General features: G+C 67.9%; 1 protein-coding gene across 1 annotated transcript; it reads right to left on the reverse strand.

Moving 5' to 3' along the window:
• Positions 1–27346, reverse strand: ARHGAP23 (Rho GTPase activating protein 23). Its single transcript, XM_050985732.1, has 24 exons — positions 27274–27346; positions 15394–15573; positions 13119–13143; positions 12316–12408; positions 11899–11977; positions 11625–11679; positions 9830–11246; positions 9355–9510; positions 9126–9237; positions 8989–9046; positions 8747–8884; positions 8362–8661; positions 6693–6754; positions 6266–6393; positions 6019–6137; positions 5783–5938; positions 4952–5030; positions 4599–4672; positions 4411–4500; positions 4200–4325; positions 4070–4111; positions 3866–3959; positions 2525–2556; positions 1–2411 (listed from the first exon to the last, which is right to left on the reverse strand). Exons 1-24 carry the CDS (start codon positions 27322–27324, stop codon positions 1410–1412), a joined length of 4668 nt encoding a protein of 1555 aa, XP_050841689.1. The 5' UTR covers positions 27325–27346; the 3' UTR covers positions 1–1409.
• Between the last annotated feature and the right edge of the window lie 496 nt (positions 27347–27842).

Here is a 27842-nt window from a genome sequence, read left to right on the forward strand (position 1 = left end):
AACCTTGAATAACCAGTTTATTTCCAATATAGAGACTGGAGGTGGGGGGGCCAAAGCAGGGGGGATTTTTTGGGTTGGTTTGGGGTTTTTTTTGCAGTTTTGCAGATCCCGACGGGGCCGGGAATGGGGGTGGGAAGGGGTTTGGGGGGGACATGCAGGAGGGTTTAAAAAGTCACCACTGGTGCAGCAGGTCCCCTGCTCGGGGCCGGCCTTCCCGCCGAGCAAAACCTCTTAAAAAATCCTTATAAATCCTTTGGGATATGTTACACGGGCAGGGCCGCTATTTACAGGGCAAAGGGACAAAAAAACCCCAAAAAATGGAAAAGGAAAGAAAAACCAACGACTTTACAGCAAACGTTTGCATAACGTAGGAGAACGACACGGAGAGACGGTGACAAGGTGTGACACCGGGCCACGGAGGTGGTGGCACTTGTGTCCCCACGTGGCCGGGCCGGGGGTCCCCAAACTCCCTTCCTAAAGTGCTTCTGGCCTGGGGGGCAGGAAGGGGACAGGAGGGGACAGGGACATCCCAGGACGCGCCACAGGCAGCTCGTGGGGGGGAAAGGGTGGCAGTGTCCCCCCGCCGCCAGGTGTCCCCTCAGTGCCACCCCCTGCCCGGCTCCCCCCACTCAGCAGAGCCCCCCAGGTGAGGGTGACAGTGCTGAGGTCCCCAGGGACCCCAGCACACGGGGGGGTCTCTGGGATGGGACCCCCAAGGTCCTCAGGGCATGGAGAGTCCCCAGGGCAGGGGTCTGCCATTGGGGTCAGCAGGGTCCCGAGGTCCCCAGGGTCCCCAGGGCAGGGGTCTGCCATCGGGGTCAGCAGGGTCCCGAGGTCCCCAGGGTCCCCAGGGCAGGGGTCTGCCATCGGGGTCACCAGGGTTCCTGAGGTCCCCAGGGTCCCCAGGGCAGGGGTCTGCCATCGAGGTCGGCAGGGCAGGTGTCTCTGACCCTGATGTCCCCAACCCCCATGTCCCCAAGGTCCCCCAGAGCAAGGGTCTGTGACACTGAGATCCCCAGGGTCCCCAGCAGGTTTCTGACAAGGTCCCCAGGGTCCCTCGACACAGGGGTCTGTGACACCGAGGTCCCCAGTGTCCCCATCCCGGGCAGGGCCCGGCCGGAGCAGTGGCAGTGCCCAGGGAAGTGCCCGCACTTCACTCCACCGCAGCTGGGGACAGCAGTGCCACCACTGGGGACAGTCCCCGTGAGCCCCCACGCCCCTGTGGCACTGCCTGGGGCTGGGGCAGCGTGGTGGCACCGTCACTGTCCCCAGGCAGGGGGGACGAGGCGGCTTTGTCCCCCCGTGGCGCGGGGCCACCACCAGGACCTGTTAAATAACACCATCAGCTGGTCGGAGCACAATTAAATACGGGGACAAGGGACAGTCCTTAAGTTAAACTCGCCCGGGGGTCACAGACACTGCGGGAAGCGCAGGGGCGCCGGGGGGCCGGGGCTGCCCGGGGGGCTCCTGGTGGCCGTGCCCAGGCCGGCAGCGCCCGGCGGGGTCGGGCCGGGAGCCGCGGGCCGGGCTTTGGTGGACTCCAGGCTGCTGAGCCCCGAGTCCTTGTCGCGACAGGGTCCCGGCGTCCCCTCGAGCCCCCGCGGTTCCTTCCACTCGTTGAAGTTGAGGTCCTTGAGGCCGCCGGGCACCACCACCGTGTGCCGGCGCCAGCTGCTCTTCTTGCGGCGGGTCTCGGGGGAGTGCGCCCGGCGCAGGCGGACCCCCGAGTCATCGGCGGAGCCCCGCAGGTGCTGCCGGAGCTGCTCCCGCAGCGACGCCCGCCCGGGGGCCGCCCAGCCCGGCCCGTCCCCGCCGGCCGCCGCCGCGCTGTCCCCGGCCGGCCGCGGCCGCCCCAGCTTCCTGCGGGCCAGCGTGTCGCACTGGATCAGGCGGTGCGAGCTGAAGGAGGGGCGGCCCAGCGGGGACTTGTCCTCGTCACCTGTCCCCGGCCCGGCCCGGCCCGGCCGCGCTCCCTCGCGGCTCTCCGTGTCCGTCTCCATGTGGCTGAGCTCGCTGCGCTCGTCGTCCGCCTCCTCCCCGCGGCTGCCGGCCACCGAGTGCACCTCGGAGCACAGGCTGCGGTCCATGGTGGACAGCGTGGAGTAGCCGGACACGATGGAGCGCGCGTCCGGGGCCGGCTCGGAGCCGCTGCCCGCGGGCTCGGCGGAGCATTCCCGCTCGGCCCCGGCCGGCTCGGTGCCGGTGCCGCGGGGGGCTTTGCCGGGTGCCACCGCGGGGCCCTCCTGCTCCTGCTGCTGGCCCGGGCTGTCCCTGCGCTCCGCGTCGTCATCGGTGCTGCTCCCAACGCCTTCGGCCTCTCTCCTCTTCTTCCTCTTGCGGGCGGCGGCCGAGACGAAGGGGATGGCGAGGAGCTCCCGGTGCGGCGGCGCTCTGCGCGACGGCCACGTGCCCTGGGAGCGCGGGGACAGCGGGGTCAGGGGTGACGGTGACACCGACAGGGACGGGCTGAGTGTCCCCTTCCCGCGTGCCCACCCTGCCAGCCCCAGCCCAGGATCCCACTCACCTTTGGTTTGGCGGAGCCGCTGCAGGTGGAGCCTGGAAAGCAGAGGGGAGAGGGGGGTTAGAGGGGTCCCGGCAGGGGGAATGTGCTGGGGAGGGGTCTGGGGTCTCTCTGGGGATGCTGCTCCATTCCCCCAAACCAGGACGGGGACATGCTGGGGCTGTCACACCGGCTGGCCGTGCCACGAGGGGCTCCGGTGGTCACTGGGGGGTCCCTGGCATTGCTCGCCTCACCCAGGGGGAGGAGTGGGGACAAGGGGGACACACGCAGGCACACACAGCCAGGACACACAGCCGGGACCCCCGCGGTGGGACCCCAACCTTCCCGCGGCCAGGGGGCACAGAGGGCACAGGGACAGGGACAGGGACAGGGACAGGGACAGGGACAGGGACAGGGACAGGGTGCTGCCACCAGAGGGAGGGCAGGGAGGTGGCTCGGTGCCACAGCCAGCCTCGGAGCAGGGGCTGGGACAGGCTGGGGGGTTACGGGGTAAAGAGGGGACGCAGAGGGGACACAGAGAGGACAGGAAGCCCTGGCCCTACTGCCACCGTGTGAAGGACAAGGACAGGACACAGACCCCTCTCCCGCCCCGCATGCCCGGGACGGGGGTAGCAGTGCTGACAACGAGAGAGGGGGAGGCAGAAAGGGGCTGCTGACCCTCCCCGGGGCTTTGGGACCCCCACCCCAGAATCTGAGGGCTCGGGGACACCCCACAGCCATCCCTGCAGTGGGGTGCCACCCCAGGCACTGGCCAAGGAGGAGCAGAGTGAGAAGGATCTGGGGCTCCCCTGCTGGTGTTGGGGACGCTGGGGACAGTGCCAGGCAGGACAGCGTCCCCTCCCCTCCGGTGTGGCCCTGCTCCCCCTCTCTCGTGGTCCCCCAGGGGTTAGTGCGTGAGCAATGCACCCGGGATCAGACTGTACCCGCTCTAGCTCTCGAGGAGATCCGCTGGAGGAGGAAGAGGAGGAGGAGGAGGAAGAGGACAGCACAGAGAAGTTCAAGGAAAGAACGTAAGAAATCAGTCCAACGTCAAAGGCTCCCGGTCTGCAGGGTGGCAGCGCGGGCAGGGGCGGGGGTCCCGCGGGGCGGGCGCTGCCCTGAGGGACAAGGAGCGGCCACTGGAGAGAAGGGGGACAGGACAGGGCGGGCAGGGGGCTCCACGGGCATCCCCGGGGCTGCTCCGTTTTGGAGAGGAGGGTGCTGGGATGTCCCATCCAGCACACCCAGTTGGCTGTGGCAAGCTGGGCTGGCTGCCCACGGATGTAGGGGGGGCACAGAGAGTCAGGAGGGGCACTCTGGGGTGCCAGGGGTGGAGGGGACGATGTCACAGGTGCCACCCCTCACCTGCTGCATCGCCGGGCGCCGCCGTCCTGCCGATGTTGGGCAGCAGGTACTCGATGTTGGGCACGGACTGAGCCTCCTTCTCATCCACGGGGGTCTGCGGGGGCACACAAGGGATCAGGGCGCTGCCAAGAGCCCCCCAGCTCCCAGCTGGGCCCTGCACCCCCTGAGCCACAGCAGGACCCCCCGAGCGGGGACAGGGCTCACCTTCTCACCCTTGTCCTCCTTGTCGCTGAAGAACCAGTCTGACTGTGGGGAGACAGCGGAGGGCTCAGGGGCTCCGTCCCCATTTCTGGGGTGCAGACCCCGCCCCTGCCCACCCCGGGGTGCCACTCACGTGCTGGATGAGGGTCTCCACGATCTTGTAGCGGTCGGGCATGTGCGTCACCATGTCGGTCATGTTGTCCTCGGACGTGCGCACCAGCGTGGGGCCGAACACCAGCGCCAGGTTCCGGGGCTCCATCTGCGCCCAGAGCCGGCTCAGAGCTGCGCCCAGCCCGGGCGGGGGGCTCCAGGCGGGGCAGGACCCTCGGGGAGGGGGGCTGTACCTTGTTCTTCTCCGAGTGGTCGGCGATGGTCTTCAGGTGCCCCACCAGGAACTTGAGCGTCTCGTAGTAGTGGCCTGGCAGGTCCCGGATCTGTGGGGACACGTTGGGTCACCCCTCTGCTCACTGTCCCCACCCGAGGGGGGCTCCAGGGCGGTGTCCCCACCCCAGCCCCTGTCCCATGTCCCTACCAGCTTCCGCAGCGTCCTCATCCTCTCGCTGGCATCTTCGATCCGGTTGGCTTCGATAAAGTCGTTGTATTTATCTGAAAGTGGCACATGAGGGTGTCACAGCAGGTGGAGGGGACAGGCCACCACCCCCCCAGAGTCAGGGACCCCCGGATGAACCCGCTGGAGATCCTGGGGAAGGGTCTCAGAGCTGGACCCACTGCAGGGCAAGGAGGGACGAGGACAAGTGGCCTTGGTGACAGGGGGCCTGCATTGTCCCCCGCCATAGGTGGTTGTGTCACTGGGCCTGGGGACCTGTCCCCAGCACAGGGGGATGGGGCTGGGGACTCTGGTGGCCCCGGGGGACAGGGACTCACCGTCGGTGAAGAGGGGCTCGGGCAGCTTTCGGAAGAAGGATTTCAGGAGGCTGCTGATGACGTTCAGGTCCTGCCACCGCTGCGGGGGACAGAAGAGGCTGCTCAGAGGGACAACCAGGGACACCCGGGGAACAGCGGGATGAAGTCCCCAAACCAGGCACAGCCCTGGCGACAGAAGTGTCCCCAGGATGTCACCGACAGTGCTGGAAGCCACCGCTAGGCGGCGCCACCACTCCAGGGGATGGAAACGGGGCTGGAGGGGACAGGGACAGTGGGGACAGGGACAGTGGGGACAGGGACAACGGGGACAGGGACAACGGGGACAGGAATGGTGGGACAGGGACAACGGGGACAGGGGTGGTGGAACAGGGATAACGGGACAGGAATGATGGGGACAGGGGTGATGAGACAGGGATAAAGGGGACAGGGATGCTGGGGACAGGGACAATGGGGAGAAGGACAACGGGGACAGGGGTGATGATGGGGACAGGGATGACAATGACAGGACTGGGATAATGGGGGCAAGGATGATGACAGAAAAAATGATAATGATGGGGATGAGGATGATGCCAGAGACAGGGATGATGGGGACAGGGATGTTGATGGGGACGGGGATGATGACAGGAACAGGGATGATGAAAAGGACAGGGATGGTGGGGACAAGGATGTTGATGGGGACAGGGATGATGACAGGAACCGGGATGATAACAAGAACAGGGATGATGACGGGGACAGGGATGATGACACAGACAGGAGAGCATTCCAGAGGCATGACAGGGATGGGGAGCGGGATGGGGCCAGGCACGGGGACAGTCCCCTGCCCTGCCTCACCTCGTCCTGCAGGTTGATCTCGGTGGCTCCCTTGTTGAGCTGCTCCTGAAGGCTGGACACCACCGCGTTGTTGCCGGGCACACGGTAGATGCCCATGTACTCCAGCCCCCGGTCCTCCACCACCTTGCAGCACGCTTCCACGATCAGGGGCACGTTCTGCAGGGGCAGGGACGGGCTCAGGGCGTGCCAGGCCTGGGCAGAGTCCCCAGGGGCTGGCGGTGGTGACACGGCCCTACCTTGTTGTCGGGGGCAGGCTGACAATCCTCCAGCCTCACGCCGAAGGCGCGCGGGGCAGATTTCTTGTTCTTCTTCATGATGTTGATGCCCCATGGGGCTTTCTGGGAGCTGCTTTCATCTGGGGTGGGGGAAAAACCCACAGGGTCACTTGGGGTAAACGGGAAGAGCAGTCCTGCGTGGACAAGCACCACAGCAGCCCAGGGGACACCAAGCACCCGGGTTTGTGGTTCTGGGTGCCCCACGCACCTTTTGTGACAGCCGCGTCCTGCCGGGGGGACCGGGGCGCACTGGTTCCCGCCTGCTTCAGGAACTCGGCTCGGATCCCCAGCCCACGAGGGCCCTTGGGCGACGAGTCGGGCTTGGTGCCCGCAGGGCTGCAGGGAGAGTGGGGAGGGCTCAGGAGGGGCACGGCCAGGAGCACCAGCCCGGCACAAAACCTCCCGTGAGCATTGCCAGCGTCACTCCCAGGCTTCCCGACATCCTACAGAGAGCCCGGGGAGCACCGGGCTGCTCCAGCCCTGTGACAATGCCAGGTGCCACTCTGGCTGACCCCAGGCCACGCCGGCTCTTCCATCACTGCCCCATCCAGGGAGCCGCCGGCTTTGCTCCGTCACCACCACGCCAGGGTGACCAACGCCCCGGGGGTCTCGGTGCCCACCTCCCCGGTCCGTACCTCACTTTCCGGTAGTCGTTTAACTTCTTGCTGATAAGGGCTTGGCTGGCAAAACCGGGGTCCTGGGGAGGCAGAGAGAAGAGGGGAAGGGAGAGCTTGAGCAGCGCGTCCACCGGACAGCCCCGGGCAAGTCCACGCTCTGCCGGGCACCGGGCGGCACCAGGCAAGGGCAGCACCAGGTCCCCGCTGCCCCGGGACAGCCCCGCTGCTGTCCATCGCTCCAGGCCATGGAGCAGGGTCCGGGCCAGACACAGGTGTGTCCTTCCATGGCACGCACACCTCCGCTGGCCCACGCCGGCCGGGCACGGCTCTGCCTGCACCACACAGCCAGCACGGGCACGGAGCCATCCCCGCAGGATGCTCCTGACAGCACCGGGTCTGCCCAGACAGCTCCAGGTGTTCCAGCCTGGAGCACCGGTTCCGACCCGGTAGCACCATCCAGGTCCAAACCAGCCATGCTGTCTGGTTCTAATCAGCAGCACTGGCCATTTCCAACCCAGCAGCACCATCAGGTTCTGACCCAGCAGCACCATCCAGTTCCAAACCAGCAGCACCATCCAGTTCTGACCCAGCAGCACCATCCAGTTCTGACCCAGCAGCACTGTCTGGTTCTGACTCAGCAGCACCGTCCCTGCCATCCCCCTGTGCCCTCGGGCACGGGGCTGTGCCACAGACAGCCAGAGATGTCTCTGAGCTCAACGTGCCCTCCGGGGCCAGAGCCTGCCACAAGGGCAGCGTGACCACGGCCACCAAACTCAGTCACTGAGCCACCACGACACCGCGACACTGCAGCCGGCCCAGCGCTGGCACGGCCATCCCATGGATCCACCGGGGCAGCTCTGCCCATCTCACACCTGAGCCACCTCGCACAGCCACGGCTGCCCAGGGAGGGCTCAGCCTTGGCAGCACCACATGGGCACCGTGACCCGCTGTCCATGGACAGAGCCACGGCAAACCAGGCAGAGCCACACTGCACCACGGCAGGGACAGGCCACACCATGGCAGGGACAGGCCACACCACGGCAGGGACAGGTCACATCATGGCAGGGACAGGCCACACCACGGCAGGGACATGTCAAACCATAGCACAGCCACATCACACTGTGGCAGGGACACATCACAGCCTGGCACAGCAATGTCACACCATGGCACAGGCACGTCACACTATGGCACAGCCAACTCACACTGTGGCACAGCCAAGTCACACCCTGGCACAGCCAAGTCAGACCCTGGCACAGCCATGTCACACTATGGCACAGCCAACTCACACCCTGGCACAGCCACGCTGCACCCTGGCACAGCCACGTCGCACCTCACCAAAGCCAGGACACACCCTGGCAGAGCCACACCAGACCTCGGCAGAGCCACGCCGGCTCTCTGCCACCACAGAACCAAACAGAACCAAACACCAACACCGACCGGGCGGACGCGGCGCCGGCCCCGCCTGCAGAGCCCCGGCCCCTCCGCCGCGCGTCCCGCGCACCCTGCCCTGCCCGAGGCCGTGGGGCCACGCTCTTCTTGGGAGCCAGGAGCCCCCAGGCACCCCTGGGAGCACGGCACGGGCCTGGCCGTGGCCTGGGGAAGCAGCGCAAGGCAAAGAGCCGGAGAGAGCCGAGGCGGTTAGTGCCGGGAGAGCCAGAGGCAGCCGGGAGCCCCATGTGGCTCTCACCTCGCCCTCAGCCTTGCTGTTCTCCCTGATGACTTTGATCCAGGCCAGCATGTCTTCCCGATCCTCTGCCTGAAAGAGATATTCACAGAAGTCAGCGGTCGTCAGGCGGAAGACGTGCTTCCTCTTGGTCTCGCTGTAGGAGATGTCCACCAGGCACGCTTGGATGCTGATCGGCGGCTCCTCCTCACCTGGGGCCGGGGCGCAGGTCACCGCCTCCCGCCTGTCCTTGCACAGGTACAGCGAGTGGGTGCGCAGCACGGCGAAGACGCGCTTCCACTGCCGGATGCCTCCACCGACCTTCTGCGGGGAGAAGGGATGGAGCGCCGGCCTCAGGGAGCGGCCCCCGCGGGCGCGGGGCTCCGGGCTGGGGGCAGCCCCCGCCTACCTTCCCCTTTTTGGTGAGGATCTGCTTGCAGTGGAGCCAGCCCTCCTTCCTCACGGCGCTGAACGGCACGTCCGAGAGGTCGGAGGTCGAGTGTCTTTTGGAACGGGCGTCTTCCGACGTGCCCAGGCTGTCCAGAGACTGTGAGGGGCCGGAGGGAGGGGTCGGGGTGAGGCCGTTGGCACCCCCTGCTCTGCCAGGGAACCCCCCCGGGCCTTTCGAGCAGCCCCCAGCGTGGCACTCACCCCGTCGGTGAAGAAGCTCCTCAGCATGCGGAGGCTGGGGACCCGGCTGGGCATCCTCCTGGGGGGAGAGCAGCCCCGTCAGCGGGAGGGGGTGGGAGCTGGGGGGCGCTGGGACCGGGAGGGGGCTCCAGCCCTACCTTAGGATCTTCCCCTCGTCCCGAAATGCGTTCAGACCGTCGTCGCAGGACTTGGAGCGCTCGGTGGTGATGGCCAGCAGGTAGGAGGAGCGGCGGCCGGCCTTGATGCTGCCTGCGGCGGGGAGGGGGCAAACCCGCCCTGCTCAGCCCGCGGGCACCGGGCAGGGCTCTGGGGCAGGGGCTGCTCCCCGCCGAGGCTCCCAGGGCGGTTCCCCCTCCCCACACTTACTGCAGTCCTGGGAGTAGTGCCGGGACAGGGCAAAGGCGAAGGTGGGCGAGGCGGGGCTGGTGGCCACAGCGGGAGCCGAGTTCATGGCACTGGACACCACCGAGGAGGCCGGGACGTGCTTGGCCTTCAGGTCGATGCTGGGGCTGGTGGGTTCGTCTGTGAGGGGGGTGGGCAGTGTTGGAGGGGGTTTGGGGCAGGGGAAGGCCCTGCTGGGACCCCCTGGCACTTCTGAGGATGCTGGGAGTGGGGCACTGTGGGGCGTGGGGCACTGTGTGGTGCAGGACAGTGTGGGATGGGGGACACTGTGGGGTGGGGGACACTGTGGGGCGCCAGGCACTGAAGGCATTGCTGGCTCTTCCCATCTCCACTCTGATCACAGATGGATGCTCTGGACTCCTGACCCCCAAACGTGCCCTCCCTGGCACGGGACCTCCTAAATCCCTTCCCGGAGGTGACCAGCGACCCCCCCACTCACCGATGAAGGGGATGGACGCCAGCGAGTCCTCCGGGGCCGCCAGGGGAGCCACTCGCCGGCCCGGCCGCTCGCTGCCCGGCCTGTCCCCTCTGCCCGTGGCCCCGGCAGGGTCACAAATGTCCGTCTCCTTCACCCCCTCGGGGAACACAAAGTTCATCTGCCGCAGCGGCGCGGGCATCTTGCGGCCCGTGGGCGGCTTCTGCCGCAGCACCACCTCCTCCCGGCGCTCCTCCGGCTGCTCGGACACGCGGCCGCCCTCGGCCCGCGGCTCCCTGGGCACGCCGGGCACCGCCGGGGCGGCCGCGGGGGGGCTGGCGGGGCTGATGGCGCTGTCCCTGAGCGGGGCCACCGCCCGCTGCGCGATGCTGAAGGTGGGCACCCCCCCGAAGGCGGGGTCGCGGCAGGACAGGGCGTGCAGCAGCCCGGTGCGGCGCTGGAAGGACGGGCTGTAGCTGCGGTAGCCGATGTAGCCCGAGTCATCCGCGCTCTGCAGGTTAGGCTGCGACGGGTGCTTCTGCACCGGCTCCCGCGGGGAGGAGGAGGAGGAGGAGGAAGCAGCGAAGGAGCCGGGCGGGATGGGCTGCCCGGCGGTGGCGGTGACGGCGACAGCGGCCCGGCAGAGCCTCTCGGGCCAGGCGGAGCGGTCGAGGTGCGAGGCCAGCAGCGCGCCGGGCTCCAGCGCCTCCATGGAGCGGCCGTACCTGCCCAGGTAGTGGTCGGAGCGGGCGCGGGGGGCCCAGCCCTCGCGGCTGGGCTGCAGCAGGGTGTCGTGCGAGGCGCTGTGGGGCCAGCCCCGCGGGGCCGCGGCCCCGGAGCCGCCCAGGCGGTCGTGGGACACGCTGCGGTAGCGGGGCATGGCGTGCCGCCGCTCCTCCGAGGCGCTGCGCCGCGGCTCCTGGCTGCAGAACCAGCGCGACAGCGCCTGCTGGCACTCCTGGCGACCGGGCACACGCGGGGCACCCGACACGTCCCGGGGCGGCCGCCCGGCGCCCTCCTTGAAGCCGCAGTGAGTCCGGTGCTCCGGGAGGTGCTTGGGGACGCCGTAGCAGGAGGCGGTGGCAGGGGACATCCCGTAGCGGTCGGGCACGGAGGGTGCGGCGTTGGCGGGGCGGGAGAAGGAGCCGGGGTGCCCGTGGGGTGCGGCGGGGCGCGGGGTGGGACTCCCGGGCTGCGGCTCCTCGGGGCGGTGCGCGGGGCTGCCGCCGGGGTCGCTGCGGGCGCCCAGCGGGGACGAGGGACCGGTGGTGGCTGAGCGGGGGGCGCGGGGGTCTGGTGGCTGGCCCGGGGCGGGCTCGGCACCCCGGGCCTGAAAGGGGTACGTTTTCCGTGGGTAGCAGATGGGAGGGGGCTCGGGGATGCTCTGAGCCCCCCCGGAGTACGGCTCGTTGCCCTTCAGGTAGGCGTCCTGGGAATAGGCCTGGGGATGGGGGGGACAGCGGGTCAGGGATGGGGACAGGGCCACAATCCTCCGTATGCCCACTGTAGGGATGCTCTCTGCATCCCCTAACCCCTGAGCAAGCCTCCCGTGGGGTCAGCCGAGCTGGAAGCAGCCCCCCACACCCATCCCGCTTTCCCACGGGGTCCCCTGGCCCCGGGCAGCGCTGGCAGCAGCCACGGCCCTTCCGCTGTCCCCTCCCCTCCTTCCTAAAATACCCCGGCACGGCCATCCCAGCTCACGGACATCCCAGCATCCCGGTTTTACAGGGAACCCCCCGTGACACCCCCCAGCCCCACGGGAAGGGGTCTCCCAGGCTGGGGACAAGCAGTGGAGGACCCCAAAAGCCACCAAACTCACCAGCTGGAGGATGTCCTCGTCCTTGGGCATGATGGAGAGTTCCAGCACATCGTCACTGTGGGACAGGGGACAGAGGGGTCAGTCCCCACCTGTCCCCAAGCTCACACCTGGCTGGATCCCCCACGAGATGAACATCCCTGTCCCCAGGCAATGGTGACAGCACTTTGCTGCCTGTCCCTGGTCACCCAAGTGCCTCAGGGCCCCGTCATCCCAGTGACACCCAGAGGGACAGTGTCCCCATGCTGTCACCTCCCCTCCCGGGAAGGGTGCTCACCTGTTCTGGATCAGGGCGATCACCTGGGAGTAGGTTTTCCCGATGATGCTCTCCCCGTTCACCTTGACCAGCCGGTCACCTGCAGAGCCCGGGAAGGGGACAGTGTCACCACGAGGGAGTGGTGGCACCTGGATGTCCCCATGGTCACCCAGGGCAGGGTTTGAGCAGATCCCTGACAGACCCTGCGTGGCAAAGGGAGCAAAGGGGGACCCCAAACCCAGGAGGACCCCAAGGCTGCTCCGAGCACCCCAGCACCAGAGAGAGCAGAGAGCTCTCAGAACCAGAGGGAAGGATCAGAAAAGGGCAGGAACGTCAGAAGAAGAGCAGAATAAGCAAGAAATTCCCCGGCAGAGGAGGCGGAGCACTCCCGGGATCCCGCGAGCAGTCGGGACCGCCCCCGGCTCCCTCCCCGCTCACCCGTGCGCAGCCCCGCCTGGTGCGCCGGCCCGTCCTCCCGCACGTTCTTCACGAAGATCGTGTCCATGGGCTCCAGGCGGCTCCGGGGGGGACCTGCGCCGTGGGGACAGCGTGTCAGGGAGCTGCCACTACAGCCAGCACCCTCCCGTGGCGGGGGAGTCACCACAGGGGTGACTCCCCCTGAGTCACCTCCTGTCCTCCCCCCGAGTCACCTCCTGTCCTCCCCCAGATCCCCGGCCCCGCTGTCCCCGAGAGCCAAAGCCACCGGGCGCTGCCAGGCGGGCACGGTGCCCACCGGGGATCCCAAATCCCACCCGGAGCGAGGTCAGGGGCCCCCGGCCCCCTGGGGTACCGGGTGCCAGGTCTGGCACCGCCGCCCGCACCGGCTGCCCGGGGAGCGTGGCCCTGGCGCCGTGTCACCGCGCCAGCGCCGATCCGTTCTGACACCTTCAGATTCGCTCACGTCACCCTGAGCCTCCGGGAGGGGACAGCGGCGCCGCGTCCCTGTCCCCAAACACCCCGCACTCGCCCGGGGCCGGTGCTGGCCACGCCACAGCCCCTCGGGGTGTGACATCCCGCAAAGCTCCCGGGGGGCTAGGGACACCGAGCCCATCGCCGGGGCCAAGGGCCACCAAGCTGCCACCAAAGCAGCACCTGGCTTCACCGCCAGCTGATATTTAGGGCTGCGGGGACAACAACAGCAACACCCAGCGCGACCTGTGACAGCCGCGTCACCCCTGTCCCCTGTGCCACCCCGTGCCACCCTGTGCCGCTGTCCCCAGGGTCCCCATGCTGGTGCTCACCTGCTCGGTTCCCATTCTCCTCCTCCTGCAAAAACAAAAAGAGAAAAGCATTGATTTGGTGGCGGGGCCCTGACGAGGGGACCGGGAGGGGACAGGGGGTGCCAGCCCCGCGAAGCCCCCGCGGGACCAGCGCGTCCCTCTGCCCTCCGCCGCCCCCGGCTAAAATTACTGACACCGGATCCACCGGCCCGCGGGACCCGCAGCCCCCCGCGCCCAGCTGCCGGTTTGGGGCCGGGTTTGGGGCAGGGGAGCGGGAAGGGGCCCTGCCAGCCCCGGGGTGGCATCTCACCCTTGGCCCCGGGGCACCGCGCCCGGCCGGGACAGCCCAGCCCCTGCCGGGGGGTTCCAGGGGAGGGATCGGTCCCATCCTGGATGAATCCGCATCCCTGCCCATCCCGGCAGCCTCCCGGTGCACGGCGGGGGCTGCCAGGGCTGCGTGGGCACTGATCTGTGCCGTGGGGCGGGAGCTGTGCCAAATCTCTGCCCTTTTAACCCAAACCCCCTGTGGGGAGCCTCAGCAGAGCCGCGCTGCCCCGGCGGGAGTGCCAGGTTGGGGTGGGACACAGGGTGGGTCTCGGGTCCCCCCAGGGAGGGATCTGCGCACCTGGAAGGGCAATTCTCATTTTCCATGCCTGGCTGGGAGCACAGGCCTGGCCACAGCCCCCAGAGGTGGGGACACAGCCCTGGTGTCCCCAGGGTGCTGGGAGGGCACCAGTGCGGGACATTGCCAGAGACAAGGAGCAGCCGGTGGCACCGCTGCAGGTGCCCAAGGAACAGCCACATCCCACGGCCTCCGCGGGGCCACCGAGAGCCCCTGCGGGCACGGACTCAGCCCCTCCCTGCCCGCCCTCGCCCTGCGGCACCCCAGAGCCCTTCCCGGCCCCGGGGCCATCCCGGCGGCCGCGCTGCCAGGGCGATGAGCGCGGCGAGCGTGGCGAGCGCGGCTCCCGGTCCCCTCCCTGCTGAGTCAAGCCACCGAAACTCAGCCCCCGGAGATGGCGGGGTGCCGGCCCCCGCGGCTGCTGAGCCAGCCCCACCGCGCCCTGCCCCGCCACGGCGGCCGGGAGCTATTCCCAGCCTCCTTCCAAGAGCATCTCCAGCTCCCGGCGCTGATCCGGCTCCACCCCACGCGGCCCCGGGCGCTGCCGCCCGGGCAGGGCTCAGCCCGGTGCCCAGCGGGGCAGGAGCAATCTTTCCGAAGGCAGAGGAGAGGTGGGAGCGGGTTTGGAGCAGCTTCAGGCCGTTCCCATGACCAATGTCTCGGGCAGAGTCACGCTGCTGAGAACGGGGCCGTGTTCCCGGCACAGGAAGGCAGGAAGGGGTTGGAGAGGCAGAGTGAGGAGCCTGGGAAAGGCCGGAGGTGCCGGAGGATGGCGAGCGGGGATTCCGGCGAGTCGGTTCTCCCCACCCTGTGACTCACTTCCCACGGCACTTCCCTGTCTGCCAGCGCCCGGGCCGTGGGGCAGCCGTGGAGCTCCAGGGGTGAAGGGATGGTCCGGGGATCTGCCCGGCCTGGAGCAGGGAAAGGGATGCGTGGGATCACCCAGATCCCAGACTCTCCTCCTGTCATCCACAGGAAATGGGGAGAAGGGGGCTCTGAATTCCAGGAGTTTGGAGCTGGTTCATGCCTCGGGGTGTGGAGGGCTCTTCATCCACGCTGGAAGCTGCTGCTGGGAGGCTCCGTGGGATCTCTCCATCCTCGAGGGGAGAGGCAGTGCCTGGATCGGGGCTCAGAGGTGCCAAGCCAGGGCCATGTCCCCACAAAAGATGTCACCCGGAGGGGTGACCAAAACACAGATCCAGTTGGAAAATCCCCACCAACAGTCAGGAAAGAGGGAACCAAAAATCCGCCAGCCCTGGCTGGCCCCGGGGGCTCCGAGGTGCCTCTTCCTGCCGTTCCCAACGGTGCCGCAGTCCTTGTGGGGAGCTGAGGGATCCTCTCCGTCCCCACAAACAATCCCACATCCCAAAAGGCTCTGAGATGTCTCCAGAGGTGCTGCTTGCCCAGAGCTCATCTTCCAGCAGCTCCAGCAGCCCCACAGGCTCCGCCATCCCAGGGTGGGACCCCCACGGGGGGATGATCTCCATGGCAGGCAGGGGCAGCTCCAGGGATCCCAGCAGAGCAGGCGATGGACGCTGCCCTCCTCACCCCAGCGCTGCCCTCCCCACCCCTGCCCACCGCAGCGCTGCCCTCCTCAGCCCTGCCCACCCCAGCGCTGCCCTCCTCAGCCCTGCCCACCCCCAGCCCACCATTCCCGAGGGATCCCAGCCCTACCTTGGCCGAGTGCACGGCCGACTCCGGCGGGTACACGATGAAGTGGCGCAGGGTGAAGCCGAAGCCGCCCTGGGGGCTCTTGCGCAGCGCCACCGTCCTGGGCCCCACCCAGGGGAAGGACCCCCCCTCCGGGGGCACGTTGGCGTTCGGGGACGCCCCATCTCTCCGGCCCGGCGCTGGCTGCAGGGACAAGGACAAGGTGTCACCCCCACGTGCTCCTGCTGAGCCCCGTGATGGGGGCTGAGCTCTGCCCAAAAAGCTGCCCCCGTTCCTAACCCCCCCCAACCCTAATCCCAGTCCCCCAACCCTAATCCCAGCCTCCCACCAGCGAATTCCAGCCACCCCCACCTCATCCCAACTCCTCCTGTGGGGCCTTTGGGAAGGAGATGAATGGAAAGGAAATCAAAATAAATGAGCTGTGCCTGGGGGTCTGGATGGGACCCAGGAGGGGAGACGAGGGGACAGGATGTGGCACTTGGGGACAAAAGGCCCCAATGCCACAGCAATAACCTCGGGCAAAGGCGGCAAGAGCCTCCTGGGAGATGGTGGGATGAGTGAGGCGTCCCCAAAGGGACAGGGACCTGGCAGGGGACACTGCCCAGAGCAGCAGACGGGGCCCAGGGGAGGTGGCTCCATCCCACAGCTCCCAGTGCCAGTGCCAGGAAAGGGATTGGGCTGTGGCACAGCTGGGGCAGCCATGGGCACCTCTCCTGGCACCGAGGAGCTTGGGGTGCCAACACCTGGGGTGAGCTCCTGGGTTCCCAGTTCCAGGAGCTCGGAGTTGGGTTTGGGAGGGCTCAGCACAGCCCCAGTGAGGGCCGGTGCTGCTCCCCATGGCTGCACATCTGGCAGCACATCTGGCTGGGGTGGGAGCAGCTCCAGGGCCGAGGGGAGCAGAGGGCACTGCCTGATGTCCTGGCACCGCCCAGCTCCGCCAAATCCAGGGGAATCGGGAATGTGGGAGCAGGGGGGACAGGCAGGGACCCAGGGGGGACAGGCAGGGACCCAGGGGGGACAGGCAGGGACCCAGGGGGGATCCAGGAGGGACCCAGGGGGATCCAGGCAGGGATCCACGGGGATCCACAGGGATCCTGGCTCGCTCCCCTGCAGCAGCCGGAGTCAGCCCGTGCTGGGATGAGGGTGTTAAAATTCAGGGGCTGTCTGGGTGGATGGGAGGGGACGGGGACAAGGGACACAAAGGGACAGGGCACAAAAAGCCTTTGTGTGTGCCTGTGCTGAGTGGGCCTTTTCGCTGCCGTGGGGAGATCAGACAGCAGGGCCGGGCTGTGCCCCCGGTCCCGCACGTCCCGCATGGAGCCCGGGGTGGCCACGGGGGTCCTGTCCCCCTCCTGTCCACCCAGGGGTCCCTGTGCTGACCACGCACCTCTGCCACCGCCCTGACCCCTCCCAAAATCGGCTGCCCCCAAAGCCACACAGACCCACCGGGGAGAGCCTCAAACCCCACTGCCCACACCCGCCGAGTCCCAGGGGAGGACCCCAGCCCAGATGGCGGCAGGCGCCCCCCGCTCCGGGGGTCCCGCGGCCCCGGCAGCACCCCGGCGGCGCCCGGCCCCATCTGCGCCCTCATTGTGCCGGCCCCGGCTCGCCGGATTATTTTTAAGCTGACAGCTGAATGTGCCCCGCTGATTTTAACCGGCACGGACAGGCCCGGCAGCGAGGGCTGCTGACACCCGCGCGTCCCCGTGTCCGGGGAGGCGGCTCCAGCTCAGGGACGCGTCCCCAGGTGCGAGGTGACCGTCCTGCCGGGCTGCTGTGCCTCAGTTTCCCTCTCCACCACCCGGATTTGGAGGTTTTTGGGTCTTGAAGCCTGCAGCTGTGGCCTTGGCAGCCACCCAGGGCTGAGATGCTCCAGCTCCTCCAGACACCCAGTTTGTCACCTCAGCCGTTTGTCCTCAGAGCCCTGTCCCTCCTCCCAGATTTCGGGCTCGATTTTAGCTGCATCCTCATCCCAGCTGCATCCTCATCCCAAATCCCCATCCCGCGAGCGCTGCGGGGATGGGGGCACCCCCTTGATCATCCTGTGACATCCAGACCCCCCAGCTGGGTCACCCCAGTCCCTGTGAGCTCCTCCACCCCCAGCACAGGTGTCACCAAGCCCCTGTCCCCCACATCGCCGAGCCAGCCCCGCGGGGACACAGTGGGGACAGGTCCCTCCTGCCAGTGTCCCCTCCCGCCGAACAAAGGAGCGCTGTCCCCGCACCCTGGGGCTCAGGATTTGTCCCCACCCGGACACAGCAGAGGGAGCCGGACCCTGACCCCAGCCCTGATGGGGCACAGGAGGCGGCCAAGGGGACAGACGCACGGCCACCGGGGCGCTGTGACAGAGCCCACCCCCTCCCGGCCGCCCCCCACCCACCCAAACCCTCCCCACCCCCTCCTGGGCCACCCCCCACCCTCCCGAACCCTCCGGGCGCGCCCGCGGCTCTCACCCGGCGGCACCGCTCGGTTCTGGGCCCGCGGCCCGCCCGGGGCTCGGCGGCGTGGCGGCGCAGGCTGCTCAGCCAGATGCAGCGGGGCTCGGGGGAGCTGCAATCCACCCCGACCGGCCGCTCCAGGCGCCAGCCCCTCCCGCAGCGCTCCACGCTCCACAGCCGCTTGGGGCTGGGGGCCGGGGGCGGCCGGCAGCGACCCCGCAGCGCCCGCCGCGACCCCCGCGCCGCCCCGGCCGCGCTCTCCTCCACCATCCCGCGGCCGTCGGGGGCTCTCAGCCCGGGGTCGGGACCCCCATGGGGGGCGCAGCCCCCTCCAGGAGCTGCAGGCCGGAGGAGCTGCCTCCCGCTCGCTCAGCCCCCCCAGCGCCACAGCCCCCAGCCAGGCACGGCCACCCCCGGCCCCGGATGGAGGGAGGGAGGGAGGGAGGGAGGGAGGGAAAGAGGGAGGGAGGGATGGAAGGATGGACGCAGGGAGGGCGGGCTGCCTCAGTCCCGGCTGCGGCTCCAGCTGCTGGCAGGGATCAGTGCCCAGCCCACCGCCCCCGGGCAGACCCCCGCCCCCAGCCCCTCCACCCCCCGGTGTCACTTTGCCAGGACTTTCCCTTTTTTCTTTTTTTTTTTTTTTTCCTTCTTTTTTTCCCCTTTCATTTTTTTCCCTTCATTTATATTTTTTTTTTCAATCCGCCCCCTTCTTCCTCCATCACCCCGGGCAGCATCCCACCCTCCCCGCTTCCTCCTCTCCTCCTCCCGGCCCCTTCCTTCCTTCCTTTCCGCAGGGCACCGGGCGATGCCGGGGACACGGAGCGAGCTGTCACCCTCTGTCACCACCGGGGAGAGCCGGGGGGGCTGCGGGACACCCCTGTCCCCTCTCTGTCCCCCCCTGGCAGTGGGGGGTGGGGGGGACACGTGTCCTGCACCCCGAGGACCAACCCCCCCCCCCCCACACCCCCCGAGGGTTCAAAACAGCCCCGTGGAGGCCAAAAATGTAAATATTCCCCAGAGACACACACAGCCCCTCTGGGCCCTCTCAGAGCCTCTGGCAAAAAGGAGACAAAAAAGAAATTTAGAAAAACATTTTACAAATATTTTAAATTTTATAAAGAATTTTTAAATTTAAAATATAAAAGTTCTTTTTTTTTTTTTTTAATTTGAATTTAAAAAATTCTCCAATTCCAATTCCCAGCTGGAATTAAACCAAGAGCCCCCCCCAGCCCCACCTCTCGTTCTGGGGGATGCCCTGGCGTGGCGGGTCCCCTGCTGTCCCCCAGCGACACCACCACCCCACCGCGGGTCCCTCCGGGCCCCCCGGCAGCGCTGGGGACGCCCGGGACAAGAAGCCACCCTTGTCGCGGCTGGCGCAGGGGACAAATCCCCCTCCCCTGCCCACCCCCCTCCGTGCGCCCCCAACGCGCGGCAGCAAATTTGGGGAGGAATCAGGAAAAGAGCGGAGCGGCACAGCTCAGCTTGGGGCTGGGGGTGGCAGTGCCCCCCTGGGCTGTCCCCTCCCGCCCTGCCTGTCCCCGTCCCCGCTCGAGGGGGTCCCGGCCGCATTCCTGCCGCGCCGGGGAAATGCCGGGCATTGCTGGCATTGCAGCCCCGGGGCCGGGACCGCCACCCCGGCCGGGCCACCCCGGCTGTCCCTGCCCCGCCAGGGGCGTGCCACACACCCCAGGTGGGCACCGGCCAGGGGACACGGAGTGCGGGGACACGGGACACGCTGCGGCGGCCGGAATGCCCCCAGTGTCCCCCCCCAGGTGACACGAATCTGCCCCAAAACAGCCCCAGCACCCGCCCCGTGGCCTGGTGGCAGCCCTGTCCCCAAGGGCCCAAAGTGTCCCCAAGGACCCAAAGTGTCCCCAGGGACCCCTCTGCACAGCCGGGGCACCGTCCCGGGGCCTCCACAGGGACACAGCTGTGACAAACCGGGATGGAGACACGAGGGAGCCACACCCCGCCAGCAGCACCCTCGGGGCCACCGTGGTGTCACCTGGGGCCTGTGCCCGGGGTCTGTCACCGAGCCAGCCTGGGGCCACCGTGGTGTCACCAGGGTCTGTGCCCGGGGTCTGTCACCGAGCCAGCCCGGGCCCACCGTGGTGTCACCAGGGTCTGTCCCTGAGCCAGCCCGGGGCCACCGCGGTGGCCTCGCCCAGCCCGGGGACAGGCACCGGTGTGTCCCGGCTGGCAGCGCTGCCCGGCTGGAGCAGCCAGACCGGCTGAGGGTGCGGGCGGCCCCGGGGGGCTTCGCTTCCCGGCTCGGGGGGCAAATCCAGCCGGGATCAGGGGCTGGACCCACCGGGGCTCCCGGGACAGCGGGGGACAACAACGGTGCCACCGTGTCACCGCCCTCAGCCCTGGTGGTGGCGCTGAGCTGTCCCAGCAGCCCCGAGGGGCCTGGGGAGGGGTCCCCGGCCCTGGCGGGGGGCACAGCCAGGGGACGGTCCCGGGATTGTCCCGCAGCCCAAAGCGGGAAAGGTCAGGCGGCGCTGGCGGGGGCAGATTCCACCCCGAGGAATGCGAGCGGCCTGGACGCCTTCCAGAACGTTCCGCTTGCACAGGAGTGTCCTAAATACGCTCCAAAGGGAGCTCCCGGCATGCTCAGGGACACGGCCAGGGGACACGGACAGGGACAGGGGGACACACAGACAGCGGGACACACGGCCAGGGGACACGGACAGGGACAGGGGGACACACGGCCAGGGGGACACACGGCCAGGGGGACACATGGCTAGGAGGACACACGGCCAGGGGGACACATGGACAGGGGGACACACGGCCAGGGGGACACACAGACAGGGGGACACACAGACAGGGGGATACATGGCTAGGAGGACACACGGACAGGGGGACACATGGACAGGGGAACACACGGACAGGGGGACACATGGACAGGGGGACACATGGACAGGGGGACACATGGCCCTGCTCCCACTATTGGGGATGCCCGCATCTGTCCCCCACGCCACCCCCCTGTCCCACCCCTGCTGGTCTCGGACCGCCCCCACCCCGCCCTGAGCGCGGTGACATCGCCGGGCTGCAGCCGCTGGGCCCAGCTGGGGACATGTCACCAGCTGTCCCTGCCAGCGGCGCCATCGCCCTGGCACGCGGCGGGGATAACGTCACCCTTTGGGCAGGGACAGCGACAGCGACAGCGACACAACGACAGCGACAGGGACAGGCAGCGCTGCCACCACCGCGGCGACACAGCCGCCCCCCTCCGGTCGCGCGGACCCCGCGGGCCCAGAGAGGGGGACACAGCCGCTAATCCCCCCCCCCGCCCCGAAGGGCCAGCTGAGATTAGGGTCAGAAAAATGAGGTTTTAACAGGATTTGGGAGGAGGAGAAAGCCCTGCTGAGACAATAACCCATTTCCAGCCCTTTTATGGCAAAGCTGCCATGGGGAAGGGGGTAGGGGGTCCCACACGCCCTCCCCGGGCTCCAGGCAGCGTCTGGGGGGGCTGCACCCCCAGAAAGAGCCGAGATCGACGCTCCCCCGCGGGCTGGAGCTGCCCGCACCCCCCAGAGCCCCGGGCAGGGCGGGGATGCTCCGGCAGCGGGACCTGGACCGGGGAGGGCGAAGTGACAGCAGGACGGGGTGGGGACAGGTGACACTGCCGGAGCATCCGGGCATCCCTCCCCAGCCGCTGGGATTAGGGATCGGCGGGAGAAAGCATTTTAATTCTCTTTAACTCGAACACGGGCTGAGGAGCTTTGCAGCTCAGAGGGGATTTCAGGGGGGCTGGCGCCCCCCGGGATGATCCAGGCGCCTGGAATGCCCCCTCCCCAACCCACCAGCCCTGTGACATTCCTGGTGTTAACACAGGGAAGGAAATCCCTTCCTTCCTTCCTTCCTTCCTTCCTTCCTTCCTTCCTTCCTTCCTTCCTTCCTTCCTTCCTTCCTTCCTTCCTTCCTTCCTTCCTTCCTATCCTTCCTTCCCCCGTCCTTCCTTCCCGTTCCTTCCTTTCTCTTCCTTCCCTATCCTTTCCTTCCTTCCGTCCTGCCTGCCTTCCTTCCTGTCCTCCTTCCTGCCTTTCCGTTCCTTTCCTTTTCCTTCCTTGTACCTATGTCCTTCCTGTGTTCCCTTCCTTCCTTCCTCCTATCCTTCCTTCTCTTGTCCACCTGCTCCTTCCTTCTGCTTCCTTCCTTCCATCCTCTTCCTTCCATTGCCTTCCTTGCCCTTACCGATTCCTTCCTGTCCTTCCTTTCCATACCTTCCGTGCGCGTTCCTACCATTCCTTCCTTCCTTTCCTCTGCCTTCCTTCCTTTCCTATCCGTCCTTTCCATTTCCTTCCTACCTTGCCTTCCTGTCCCTTCCTCGCCAGCCCTGGTGCCCACTGTGGCTCTCTGGACACGTGGCACTGTCCCTGCTGGTCCCCACCGCTGCTGGTGTCCCTGGTGGCATTGTTAGATTGTCCCCGTGAACAGCCCTGCAGGTGCCACCGGCCGAGGTCACTGCAGGTGCCACCGGCCGATGTCACCACGTTGAAGTGACAGCGCACACGCGGATCCTCCCCGTCACAACTCCGGGGCAGGACGTGGCTCCATCCCAGCCCTCCCGAATCCCACGGGTGGTGGGGACAAGGGACAGACCCACAGGGCCGTGGGACATCCACAGGGCACGTGCCAGGACGGCCAGGGCCGGTTTTGGGGACACTTGAGCCGCTCTCCCCGGCGCCGTGCTCTGCCCATGCCCCGTGCCAGCCCTGCCAGCCCTGCCAGCCCTGCCAGCCCCTCAGCCCTCCTGGGCTGTCCCCAACACCCCGAGCCAGAGCCCCAGGCAGGGACAAGGCTGGGGACACACCAGAGGCGGCACCAAGACGGAACCGGGGAGCCAGGGAGGAGTTTTCATCCCCCAGCCCGGGAGGAAGCGGGACCACGGGGGCCGTGCCGGGGCGGCCTTCATCGCCAGCTCCTCCTCCTCCTCCTCCTCCTCCTCCTCCTCCTCCTCCTGCTCTGCCCCATCCTAAGCACGGCGTTATCGGCGGCGGGCCCTAGAAAAGTAACAGGATTCCGTTTCCTGTTTTTCCAGGGAACCTCAAATAGAAGCTGGCCTCACCAGGGCCGCGTTTTGGGTCGCTGTTTTTTTCAGCCCGGCTAACAATGAGCCATTTCCTCCGGCTGCTCCAGAGGCACCTTGCGCTCCCCTCCAAGGAAAATCCGACCCAGGGGGGTCAGGGGGAGGCTGCAGCTCCTTCCAGCCCCTGCCCCCTTCAAGGATGGGGGGCCTGGGGTGAGGAGCCCCCCGTGAGCCCCCCACAGATGTGAGAGACTCCCTTGAGGGATGCCCGAGGGTTTGGGAGGGAGCACAAACCCCACAGCCCTCGCTGGACGGTGGAAAGGAGGAGCCGAAAGGGGCCCTGAGCTCCCCCAGACACAGCGTGGACAGGAGGTGGCTTTGGGGACACGGCTGGGGGGACACAGCTCCAGCAGCAGCCCAGCAGTTTTCCTGGGATTAGGAGCAGCCCAACATTTTTCCCCATCCCACACGCGTCCATCGGCCGAACGTCCAGTCCGCGTCCCCTCCCCGCCTGGGGACATCGATGTCCTGCCCCTGCTGCCACACCAGTCACCGCCATCCCCGCTGGGGACCACGCTTGGCCCCGAGAGCGCTGGCAGCGCAGCCCGGCCCCCGCCCGGCGCACAGAAAGAGCCACTATGTGCCACAATGGCCCGATTGTCCCCGGAGCCACCGGCCCGTCCCGCCGCCCCGGGGCTGCCCCACGCGCTCGGCCCATCAAGGGACCCTCTGTGGCCCTCGGGGGGTGCCGGGGGGGCACGGTCACCGCGGGCACCCCGGGGGGTGCGGTGACAGGGCGGGGGGTGCCACCGGTGGTGGGGACCTGGCTGGGCACTGAAGGGGACACGAGCCTGGGGCTCGGGGCTGTGGCAGGAACCGTTCCCTGGCCTGGGACGGCTCCTGGAACCCCAAATCCTTCCTGCTGCGACTGGAAGAGGGATTGCACTGGGCAAGAGCAGGGTCTGTCCCCACTGCCACCAGGGCTGTTGTCACTGTCACCAGAGCCATCTCCACTGTCACCAGAGCCATTCCCATGGTCACCAGGTCCCATCCTCATGACCACCACGGCCATCTCCACTGTCACCAGGGCCACCCCCACTGTCACCGCTGCCTCGTTTTGGTCACTTTGGGACAACTCCCCCCTTTTCCCCAAGGCCAGCCCAGCTCCACTTCACCCCCCAAGGACTGGGGCCGACCCCTCACCCCAACACCCCCCACCCCCAAACCACCCCTGAACCCCTCCCCAGACCCTGGTGACACCGAGGCCATCGGGAATGTGACCGATCCCGGCGGTGGCACCGAGCTGCCGGCCCGCGCCACCGCGGCCTTGCCCACGCCGAGGTGTGCCGGGCTGGCAATTAGCGAGGCCTTAATGAGCTCCTGGGGAGGAGCCGCCGCGGAGGAAGGAGGAGAGCGCTCCAGGAGCTCCGGGCAGGAGGTCGGCGGCGCCTTTGAAGGAGCCACCTGGGGCATCCCGAGCTGGGCAGGTTTGGGGAGAGCCGGGCGGGTTTTGGGGATGGCCATGGAGGTTTTGGGAGAGCCAGGAGGGTTTTGGGAGAACCAGGCAGGTTTTGGGATATCCAGGCAGGTTTTGGGATACCCAGGCGGGTTTTGGGATACCCAGGTGGGTTTTGGGATATCTAGGAATGTTTTGGGATATCCAGGCAGGTTTTGGGATATCCAGGCAGGTTTTGGGATACCCAGGCAGGTTTTGGGATATCTAGGAATGTTTTGGGATATCCAGGCAGGTTTTGGGATACCCAGGCGGGTTTTGGGAGCGCGTTGTGGCCCAGCTGGCACAGCCGGCCCCGCCGCTGGCGGGCTGGAGGCAGCCAGGTCGATATTTTCCAACTTGGGAGCTTAAAATAGGTCATCTATCTCCATTCCTTTTTAAATCAGGTCTTGCTGCCTGGCCGAAGACAAACTTGGTTTATTAATGGGACAGCACCGACCTGAAACCTAATCCTGTTTTTTCCCTTTTAATGAGAATCAAAGGGCCCGGCGGCTCCCCGGGCTGCCCCCTCATCCCCGTGAGCCTTCTCCCAGTGAGCGGCTCCCCGTGCACTGGGGACAGGCTCCAAATTCCAGTTTGGAGCCAGTTCCACGCTCAGCATCTCCCACACCGACCCCAGGTTGTCCCCCCATGCCAAAGTCCCCAAACCCAAATTCCCAAACCCAAATTCCCAATCCCACAGCCCCCAAGCCCCAACTCCACAAACCCAAATTCTCAAACCCAAACTCCCCAATCCCACGGCCCCCAAACCCCAAAATCGCCCGGCCTGGAGCTGACCCTGGATGATGGCACCGGGCAGCGCTGCCAGCCCCGGGGGGGGTTTGGGATTGCCCACCACCCCCGGTCCCCCCGCGGGTGCCAGCGGTGACACGGGACATGCCAAGGGTAAAACACAGAGGTCAGAGGCCTGGCAGCCAGGGCTGCCACGAGCCCAGGGTGACACGGTGGGACCCGGGATGGTCAGCGGGACCCCGGGGTGGCCATGGGGACCCGGGGTGGCCATGGGGACCCCGGGGTGGCCGTGGGGACCTGGGGTGGCCGTGGGGACCCTGGGGTGGCCATGGGGACCCAGGGTGGCCGCGGGGACCCTGGGGTGGCCATGGGGACCCAGGGTGGCCGCGGGGACCCCGGGTGGCACGGCGTGGCCCAGCCCGGTGCCCGTGCCAGGTTTCGCGCTGGCGAGGCGGGATTGCGGCAGAGCCCCGAGCACAGGCTTTTCCTGTCTTTCAAGTTCAGGGTTCAGAGAGAAAGGAGGGGGAAAAAAAGAGAAAAAAGGCGTTAAGAAATTCAATTTGTAAAGCAGAGACAGCGAGAAGGGTTCGGGGGCAGGAGCCATGAAGGGGTGAGGGCTTTGGGGACAGTGGGACACCGTCCCTGCCACCCAGCCCCGGGGGCGGCTGCCGGGCAGGATTTCTGCTGGCACAGCACTAAATCCTCTCGGGAGGATGGCACGGAGCCTTCGTCCCCACACGTGGTGGGTAATGAACCCCTCCAGAGCCACCCCAAATCCCCCAGCGCCCAAATCACCCCAAATCACCCCAAATCAGCAACTCGAGCCTTGCCCCAGGGGCCGCCCCCAGGAGGGCAGATTTCACCCCAAAATGCAGCAGAAAAGATTCAAGATTCAAGATTTGATTCCAAGATTCACGCACACACAGACACACAGACACACAGACACACAGACACACAGACACACACTCACACGTTCACACACCCACCCCAAACGCCGAGCACCACGGGGGAAGCAGGGACGGGGAAGCAGGGACGGGGGAAGCAGGGACGGCTCCAGGAGGAACCACGATTAATGCTCAGCAGCTCCTCATCCCGGGCCACCCCGCACACCCCAATTAACCCTTTCGGCCCGGTTAATTCCCCCATGGCCGGGGCCGACGAAGCCGAGCTCAAAAAACCAGGGACTGAGGGACAAATCCAGCTCTGGGGCCAGGATGTGCCAGTCCCGCACCGCGGGGTCCCCCCGGCCACCAGACCCTGCCCACGTCCCCCTGCGCTGTCCTCATCCCCACGCCAAGGTTCCGCCGGGATCTGGCATCAAACGGGCAGGAAGTGGGGATGTAGCCAGGGCTGGGCTGGCCTTCCTTGGCACCACCGGGAGACGGGCATCGCCCTCCGGGGCAGCGGCGCCGGCGATGCCGGTGCCCACCCGCGAGTCAGCAAATCCTGGGGGGCTGCTCGGAGCGGGGGGGTTGGATTTGACCTCCAGGGGCTCCTGGGCACGCTGGGGGGCTGCTGCCTGCCTGGAGGCGAGCGCTGGCGGGGATGGACCCGCCGGAGCCGCACGGAGCCAGCCCGGCCGGGAGTTTGGGAGGAAGTGCGTGGGTGTCCGTGGGTCCCGTCCCGGGAAGGGGCAGCTCCTTCCCGGGGTCCCCCCCTCGGCTCCGGGGCCGGATCCAGCCGCCGCAGCCCCTCCGCCCTGCCACGACGCCGCTGTGGCTGGGGACAGGCCACCGCGGCCACCATCGCCTGCGGCATGGCGTGGGTGGCCGGACACCCCCGCTCCCTCCGGCCCTGACCCACAGCCCAGCCCCGAGGAACCGGCTCGGTCCCGGTCCAGTCCCCGAGGGGCATCACCCAACACCCGGCCGCGCTGCCAGACCTCGGCGCCATCCCAGCGCTCCCAGTGCCGGCCCCACACGCTCCCAGTGGCTCCCAGTTCCCCCAGTCCCACTGCCCCAGACCTGCAGCTCAGCCGGGTCTCCGTTTCCTCCCAGACCCTATTTCCCCGAGCCTACTCCCTGCCCAGTCCGCCCAGTGCGCCCCAGTTCCTCCCAGACCCCGCTCCGCCGAGCCAACACGCTCCCAGTCCGCCCAGTCCCCCTCAGCGCCGCTCCCAGTGCCCACTGCCGCGCCCCGGGGTCCCCGGTGCCGCCGGTGTCGCTCACCGCGGGGGCGGACGGCGGGATCCCGACCAGGCAGAAAGCGATCCCATTCATCGGGGCGCGGCGGGCGGGCTCGGCTCGGCCCGGCCCGGCCCGGCTCCGCACGGCTCGGCTCGGCCCGGCCCCGCACGGCGCTGCCCGCGCGGCCCCGCGCGGCGCGCTCCCGCTGGGTTCGGCCCGGCCCGGCCCCGCACGGCGCGGTCCGGCTCGGCTCCGCTCGGCTGGGCTCGGCTCGGGCTGGGCCGGCGGCGGCCCCGGCCCCGGTCGCGGCTCCGCCTCCTCCGGGCGCCCGCGGCGGCGGGCGGGGCGCGGGGCGGCTCGGTACGGCCCGCCCGGCGGGAGGGACCGGCACCGCACTGCACGGCACCGGGATGGCGGGTGGGAACGGGAACCGGCACCGGCACAGCCTGAACCGGCACCGGGATGGCGGGTGGGAACGGGAACCGGCACCGGGACAGCTGGAACCGGCACCGGGATGGCGGGTGGGAACGGGAACCGGCACCGGGACAGAGGGGTGGGAACGGGACCGGTACCGGGCCAGCAGGAGCCGCCGCCAGGATGGCCGGGGGGAA

This window comes from Serinus canaria, chromosome 27 (assembly GCF_022539315.1).
Source record: "Serinus canaria isolate serCan28SL12 chromosome 27, serCan2020, whole genome shotgun sequence".
NCBI lineage: Eukaryota > Metazoa > Chordata > Aves > Passeriformes > Fringillidae > Serinus > Serinus canaria.

Bases quoted from the DNA above. Each gene is read 5' to 3' on its own strand.
- ARHGAP23 (XM_050985732.1), bottom strand. From the start codon at position 27,324: ATGAATGGGATCGCTTTCTGCCTGGTCGGGATCCCGCCGTCCGCCCCC. The intron at 9,238-9,354 runs GTAAGTGTGGGG...TCCCCGCCGCAG, and splicing joins GCACTACTCCCAGGACTGCA to GCAGCATCAAGGCCGGCCGC. The intron at 6,755-8,361 runs GTGAGAGCCACA...CTGCCTCCCCAG, and splicing joins ACAGCAAGGCTGAGGGCGAG to GACCCCGGTTTTGCCAGCCA.